The following is a 7,521-nucleotide window of genomic DNA, read 5'->3' on the forward strand; positions in this document are numbered from 1 at the left end:
TGACTGACAAGCTGACTGATGGACCCTTCACACTATATGGTAACTGCCTATTCCCTTGGCCATATCCCTCTTATTAGAAATTCAGTGAAGACAGGACCTTGTCTGCCTTACTCCTTGGATTAGTCAAGAACAGTCAGTTAAAGAGAAAACAATGCAGAACAGTGCAGGAAGATGCACCTAAGCCAGAGCTTTCCTGATGCCCCAGAACTGTACACCGACAGAGGAATGTGGAGTCTGAAAAAGCTGTAGGAACCCCCACTCCTTAAGCCACCATCAGTGCCAGAGAAGGAATGCATTCCTCTGGTCTCCACATCTTGCAGAAGTGCCTTTCAGAGTAGACTGCCTGTAACCTTGCTTGCAAGGGGTTATGGGCATGAGAATGGGACCAAATGAAAAAAAACCCAGAAATCATTACCTGTTGCTTGGGTGAAGAGAGGAGAGAGGGGGGGGGGGAGGGAGAGAGAAAGAGGGAGGGAGGGAGGGAGGGAGGGAGGGAGGGAGGGAGGGAGGGAGAGAAGAAAGGGAGGGAGTTTTTGTGGGTAGGTAACATTTTAGGGCTGGCCAATGCCTTTTACGGAGCCCAGTGGTAATTTATCATGGAATTCTTTCTTAATCATTACTACCATTTTTTGAGTGCTTATATTATTATGCCAGCCAGTTACTCTGCCAAATATTTTCCATTTATTCCTTCATTTAATTAATATTTATTGAGTGCTGACTAACACTCTCCTGAGCACTTGAAATAAATCAGTGAATAGGAAAACAAAAACTTTGGTCCATGTAGAACTAACATTCTCATGGCTTGAGGAAAAAGTAGATGATAAAGCAATTAATAAGTAAAATGTATAGTATGTTGGAAATTAATAAGTGCTATGGAAAAGTATACCAGGAAAGGAAGTTCCAATGTGCTGGGGAGGGGTGGCAAGTAGTATTTTAGAATAGGGTAATACTCAGAGTAAGGTTCATTAGAAAAATAATAGTTGAGCAAGGACATGAAGAAAGAGAATTAGCAAGACATATATCTGGAATAAGAACTATCCAGCGTGAGACTTTGAAAGCATCTCCTTTAAGATCAATATCAAGACAAAGGAAGCCCCTGAGACTGAAAGTTTTAATTAGGCTTTGAAATGCAACAAAAGTCAATATAAGGCTAGGTAGAAAACTGTCATTCTTTACAGATGATAGGATTTTCTACTTAGAAAACAGTAACTTGGAGTTTCTTTAATATTGGTTAACTCCCTGGTGTAGATGAGTTGCAGTCTGTAGTAAAATGATGTTCCTAAGGTTACAAAAGCTCTGTAAAAGACAGTGGCAGGGGTGTGTGAACAGGTGTGGCCTTCGGATGGGACTTCTGTACAGAATCAGCACAGCAGTCCAGACACTCCCGCTCCCCAGCCCTCCACACCCCTCCAGGGGAGCAGCGCCTTCCAGTTAGCTCAGGCTCTCTAGCTCCGCTATTAGGAGCTTGGGCTTGCAGGCACTGTGGCATCACCTGTGGGCATCCACATCAGTGCTCCTGCGGTGAACCCGCTGCAGGGGCTCTGTGGCTCCCAGTAAGGGGCGTGGCTAGAATAGGGGCGGAGCTAGGCTGGCGAGAGGGCCTAGCTGTTCTTGGGCAGCGGAGGAGGGGCAGGGTTGCCACTGCAGCTGCTGTTACAACCACCGAAGCCCAGCCTGGGAGGAGACCGAGGGCGGGGCTAGAGGGCGCCCGGCCTCCGGTCCACCTGCCGCCCGCTGGAGCTCCTGCGGGTCGGCGTGGCGGGAGCCTGCAGGGCCCATGGCGGCGTCCGCAGCTCTGTCGGTGGCGGCGGCGGCGGCGGCCCTGTCGGGTCTGGCTGTACGACTGTCGCGCTCGGCCGCGGCCCGCGGCTCCTACAGCGCCTTCTGCAAGGGGCTCACGCGCACGCTGCTCACCTTCTTCGACCTGGCCTGGCGGCTGCGCATGAACTTCCCCTACTTCTACGTGGTGGCCTCGGTGATGTTCAACGTCCGCCTGCAGGTGCGGATCGAGTGAGCGCGCAGGAGGGTCCAGCGCCCGCCCCAGGCGGGACAGACAGCCGGGCCCCCAGGTGTCCCGGACGCAGCACGGAAAGCAGGCGGGGCGGCCCGGGCCCCGGGACCCTACGGCTCCGCCAGAGGACGCCGGCCACTGAGCCACCGAGGCCACCGAGGCCACCGAGCCCCGGACCCAGCCGCGACCTGCGCGCACGTTCTGCGGCCGGGGCCGGGTTGCCCAGAAACGAGCCAAACGGGCCCTTCCCTTTGGGCTCGAGAAAATTATCTGAGTGCAGCCGACCTGTTGCCTCACATCGGCCGAAGGGGGGACCAGAAAGAAGAAATGCTGCTGCGGGGACTTGCTCTGACTGGCCCTGACCAAAACGGTAGGCTGCCAGAGAAAGGCTGGACCTGAGGGCTGGAGGGAGGCGGTTGCCATGACATCTTAGGCGTCCAGGCCCCTTGGGGGTTTGGGGAAATGTGGAAGGGACCCGGGGAAGCCAGCCCAGAGAGCTCAGAGCCGAGCGCAGGCAGGCTGGGCAGCCACGGGCTCTTCGCAGTCCCTTGTCATGATTCTATGGGGGCTAGGGGGGACTGTGACTCAGGCATCGCGCATCTGAGAGGTTCAGCCCGTCACCCATAGAGACAGGGTGTACCCTCCCGCCCACAGCCCCGTTCCCGCCCCCCTTTCCCCGGAGGCCCAGGAGGTGTCACCTGAGCCTGAGGGAATGGAGGTGGATGGGCTGGGGTGGCCCAGGGGAAAGCCCTAGAGGAGAAAACATGCTGCCACACTTCCCCTCCACCTTCCTGGGTAGGCAGCCTGGAACCCCAGGTCTGTCCCCTTCTCAGCCCTCAGGCCCCTGGGCTCCCTGCAGCCCCCTGCATCCTGCTCCTGCTGTCCCTTTTGCTCCCCTCCTTCCTCTCTGAGGATGCATTTGGAGGAAGGGAAGAGGGGAAAGGTGCCTTCCTCCCTAGCCCTCCCCCAGTTTTGCTCTTCTGCCATCTGCAGCCCTCCCCATGCCACAGAGTGCCATCCTTTGGCTCAGACAACCTCCAGGAGCGCCCTGTGAACCCAAAGCGTCTGGGGAAACGTGCGTTTCCTTGAGCAGAGGGCAGCTCTCGGGCCGGGGTGGAGGAGCAGATGGAGAAGGGGCTTGTGGAGAAGGCAACACCTGGAGAAACGCGGACCTCCCTGGGTGGGAGGCAACTCTCAAGTCTCCATTTCTTTTGTTCAGGAACCAGTGTCTGTAGCCAGTGACTTGCCCCTTCTCTGGCCTCATCAAGAGTCAAATCTGTGCCCAAGGGGCCCCCTACCCCTAGAGCTTCCTGGTAGCAGCTGAGTGCAGGGCCTGGCTGAGGAGGAGATGAAGGGCCTCCCAGGCAGAGGCCCCGAGGTGTGGGGCAGCCCCCTGGGCTGGTTCGGGCATGGGGAACGACAGGACCATGTCACCTGGGCGCTGAACTCTCCTAGCACGCCTTGAGGGTGTTCTATGCTCCCTACCTACGGACAAGGGAAACGGGTTATGGGAGAGGGGCTCAGGTGTGCCCTTGTCACACAGATAAGACGTGGAGGAGCTAAATCTTCCCTAAGGCCTGCACTCGCCCACCCATCCCCCAGTCTTCCAGAAGACCTGGCCCAGTGGGATGGGGCAGGGGATCACAAGGCTCCCAGGAGAGCTAGGGAGAGAGAGGGCCAGGGTGGGAATGTGAGGGACTGGCTTTCCTTGGAGTAGTATGGGTGGTCACGGGAAAGACCAGGGGGACAGTCAGAGCTGAGACGGGCACAAGAGACACGAGTCCTAGGATTCCCCTGGGTAGCTGAGGTCCTCACCCACAGAGCCAGGTCTTCCCAGCTCCACCCCAGGCTTAACCAAGGGCTCCTCAAAAACTGGACACAAACCTCTCAGTTTGGGTCAGGGAGGTGGTGGCGGCTCCTGGGGACATGATGTGACCAGGAGGGTAAAGGATAAACTGGGGGTGGGAGGGGACTGGGAACCATGCATGGCCCCATCTCTCTGTCCCCAGGCTCAGCTCACCCATGCCCAGGATCACCCAGGAGACTCTCCTCCAGATGGGCTTGAATTGGTCCTGGAGGCCTGGGATGTGCTGCTGACGGGTGTACCAGCATGGCCGGGAGCAGCTCAGAGGGGATCCAGGAGAGACCCTGGCCTTCAACACCCGCCTCTGGTCCCACATCTGCTCTGACACTGGTTGCTGTGTGCCCAAGTACTCAGAGTTCCTGGGACTGAAAACCACACTAGTGGGGTCAGCCCCAGGGACTGAGTGGCCCAGTCTCACAATATCTGCCCTCCTCAGCTGTTCAGCTGGAGCCTGGGTCCTGGGTGAAGTACTCCTCCTGCCTCACCCCAGGGACTGGGGACTGAGGCTGGACCAAGGCTCCCACGTGCCCCCTGCAGTTTCCCACACACAGGGCCTGATGGCTTCCTGCTTTGTGCCAAGTCACCCGGGAGCCCCCGGTCCTGGCGGCCCCTCCTCCACTCCAACCCTCTCCACCCAGGACCACTTCTGGGAGCCTGCCAGCCTGCCGACTCCATCCGTACATCTCCGGGGACAGCCTCAGAGAAAGGAGAGCAACACGGGCTGTATAAGATGGGAGGAAGACCAGGGACCTCCTTGGGGATGGTACACTGATGTGCCCCTTTCAAGCCCAGGTCTCGCTCTCTGAGTGACTGGATCCCCAGCTCCAGCCTCCTCCAGGGCCAGCCACGGAGGAAGAAGGCCTGAGAATGGCATGAGGGAGGCTCCCCACTGAATGTGTGCTTGTGTCCCACAGAGAGAAATGTGTGCCTGAGCCTCAGGGGCCCCTGGCCTCATGGGCCCCTGGCCTCACAGACCTGCTCCCTTGCCAAGAAGCTCCTCCCCATCCAGAGGGGCACAGGAAGTCCTCTGTGGCTCTGGCTCTGGCTGTGTCTGCTCAAAGGGAACGGCTGGGGGAGGGGCCAGGGACTGGTCCTGAGCCTGTGCTCCTGCCTCTGCTTTTCTTACCATTTTGGCCTTGAGTAGTGCGAGCTGCTTCCGCTTTCCCACCTCCCCGCAACCCCACGGGGCCCTGGCTGCTAGACTGGCTCTCGATGCACTTTATTTATTTGCAGTCTGTTTTCCAGGCAGTGGAAATTCTGCAGAATCAGAGTCGCCAACCTGAATAGGATGACTTTCAATTTTGTGTGTGTGTGTGTGTTAACTCTGTACCGGTCAGAGAAATGTTCATGTTCCTGGTGTTGTCAAAACTTCTTGTCTACATTTTAAAAGAAGCCCTTAAGTTCAATAAAAGAAATAGAACTGGAGGCCTCCTGTTTCCGGTGTGGCGCAATAGCCTTGGAGGACAGAGGGGCCTTGGAGGACAGCGGGGCCAGTGCTGAGATCACCACTGATGCCCAGGCGCTGGGGGAGGGGAGCACCCTCAGAGGGCTGTACGTGGGAGGGCCTCTTCCAGAGATTCTGGAGACCCCACTCAACCTGGACCACTGCCCCCATGAGGAGAAGGCAGGAGCATAGGCCTAGCCCCACAGGTGACAACTGTCCCACTCACAACCTTTGTTTGAATAACCTAACACCTAAGTCTGGTCTTCATTTTAGAACCTGGTGTTGCAAAGCACTTAATCCAGTCAAACCCCGAGGGTGGGCTGGGGGAGCGAGGTGAAATAAAAGTCTGTCTGCAGATCATTTTGTTTCACCAGAAGCGCCTCTGTAGCACCAGGTAGCCAGGTTCCCATCGCCTCCCTGCCAGCCAGGTGGGTGCAGAGTTTTGGAGAAGATAAACCACAGGGAGAGAAGCTTCTCTTCCCCCCACCTTAGACCCCAACCGGCCCATCAGAGCTCCACTCCCAGCACCTCCCCAGAGAAGCCAGGCCAGGGTTTCTGAGGCATCTGCAGGGGTGAGGGTGGCAGGCAGGCCGACAGCTGAGTGCAGGAGGCCTGGGGAGGAGTGCAGCAGCCAGGACAGAGAAAAACAAGGCCCCAGGATCCAGAAGGGAGCCATCCTGAGGATGCAGGATTGTGGGCACAAGGAGGAACACAGCCTGGGTAGAGGCCCTGGGCGCACTCCTCACCTGTTGCCAGGAGCTCTCCCGGGGTCAAAGCACCCTGAGAGGACAGACCCTTTCAACATCTGCCACCACAGGAAGGAGGGGCCCAAGTCCCTGCCAGTGCCCTGAGCTTCCCTCCCCTTTGTCCAGATGGTCCTGTTCAGTCCCTGATGTCCTCACGCCCACTCCAGGGATCATGGAGCCCGGCACCACCAAGATGGGAGAGGATCAAGCCAGAGCTCCAAGGCCCCTTCCCGGCTAGGCGTGCCCTGTTTTGGTTAAGACCTGTGCCCTGAGCCCGGCCCCTCCACCAACTACTGTGTGGCCAGGCCTGGTGTGGTTGTGGGCATTCAAGGGGATGTTGTCTAGTCAACATTTGTCCTCAGGCCTTATCACTCTGAGGGCAGAAAACCAAATGAAGGGAACCGACATGTAATGAGGCCCTACAGAACTCCAGGCACTGCGATGGATGCTTTGCTGCCATCATTTCATCATAATTCCACAGCCATCTGTTGGAGGAGGTCATGGAGAGGATGTGACCGCCAGTTGACCCTTGAGCTGGACCTGAGCAATTAGAGACTCCTTACCCCCACCCCTGTCCTTGGAACGTACATTCTGCCACCTTTGCCACTTTGAATGGACAGGAGAGTCCGGGGCTTGGGTGGATGCAGGCCCAGCTCTGGTGGACACTAGGACTTCAGCACTTGGGGACTCCCTATGCACACAGGAGTTGGAGCCACCTCCCTATGCACACAGGAGTTGGAGCCACCTTCCAGCTTGCTCTCCCCCCCCCCCCCCCCCCGTCCACCGTCCACCTCCAACTGGACCAGGGGTGGCGGAGCCCCTCTGGGGAGGGTCACTGCATGGGGGATGAAGGGACTGAGAGGGGACCCGGAAGGGCCCTGGCTGCCTCAGGCACTGCCCCTCCTCGGAGTCCGCCCTCTCCCAGAAGAAGACCACACACAGCCTTGGTCAGAAGCTCGACCATGGCCTGGGCACTCACCACAGGAGACAAAGCACATGGCCCCTGTCTCAGCCGCTGCCTCTCTGACACCCTTAGGTGACAGAGGCCTCTCAGGGTCCCCTCCTCTTGCTTCAGTTGGCTGCTCAGCCTCTAGGGCTCCCTACCCCTCTGCCCCATGGGGACCTGCTGCTACCCCAGGAGCTAGCTCACCAGGACTGCAGGCTCCTTGCCCCTTAGTGCACCTCCTGCAGGGTCTGTCCCCATCAAGGTCAGGCCAATGGGGGTGCAGCAGGAGGGCAGGCTCCTGGGCCACTAATGGGCAGTGGGTGGAGCTGTCTTGGCTCCTCCCATCGTTGATGAAGGCACAAATCTGGACACAACAGTGCTGCCCCTACATAAATGCCTGCTCCCTCTGGACCCAACACTATAACATCCCACATTCCCAGCACTCCCAGCAGGCTGCCCCAAGCTCCTCCCAGGAAGAGGATCAGAATGGGCAAGCAGGACCAAAGCAGT

General features: G+C 57.8%; 1 protein-coding gene across 1 annotated transcript; it reads left to right on the forward strand.

The window, feature by feature from the left end:
• Positions 1-1,619: 1,619 nt before the first annotated feature.
• SMIM10L2B (small integral membrane protein 10 like 2B) lies at positions 1,620-5,299 on the forward strand. The gene is made up of 2 exons (XM_081125938.1): positions 1,620-2,381; positions 4,021-5,299. Exon 1 carries the CDS (start codon positions 1,778-1,780, stop codon positions 2,012-2,014), a length of 237 nt encoding a protein of 78 aa, XP_080982064.1. The 5' UTR covers positions 1,620-1,777; the 3' UTR covers positions 2,015-2,381; positions 4,021-5,299.
• Positions 5,300-7,521: the final 2,222 nt, after the last annotated feature.

The sequence above is a fragment of the Miniopterus schreibersii genome, assembly GCF_964146895.1.
Source record: "Miniopterus schreibersii genome assembly, chromosome: X".
Classification (NCBI taxonomy): Eukaryota; Metazoa; Chordata; class Mammalia; order Chiroptera; family Miniopteridae; genus Miniopterus; species Miniopterus schreibersii.

Coding starts and splice junctions, on each gene's coding strand:
- SMIM10L2B (XM_081125938.1), top strand. CDS start 1,778: ATGGCGGCGTCCGCAGCTCTGTCGGTGGCGGCGGCGGCGGCGGCCCTG.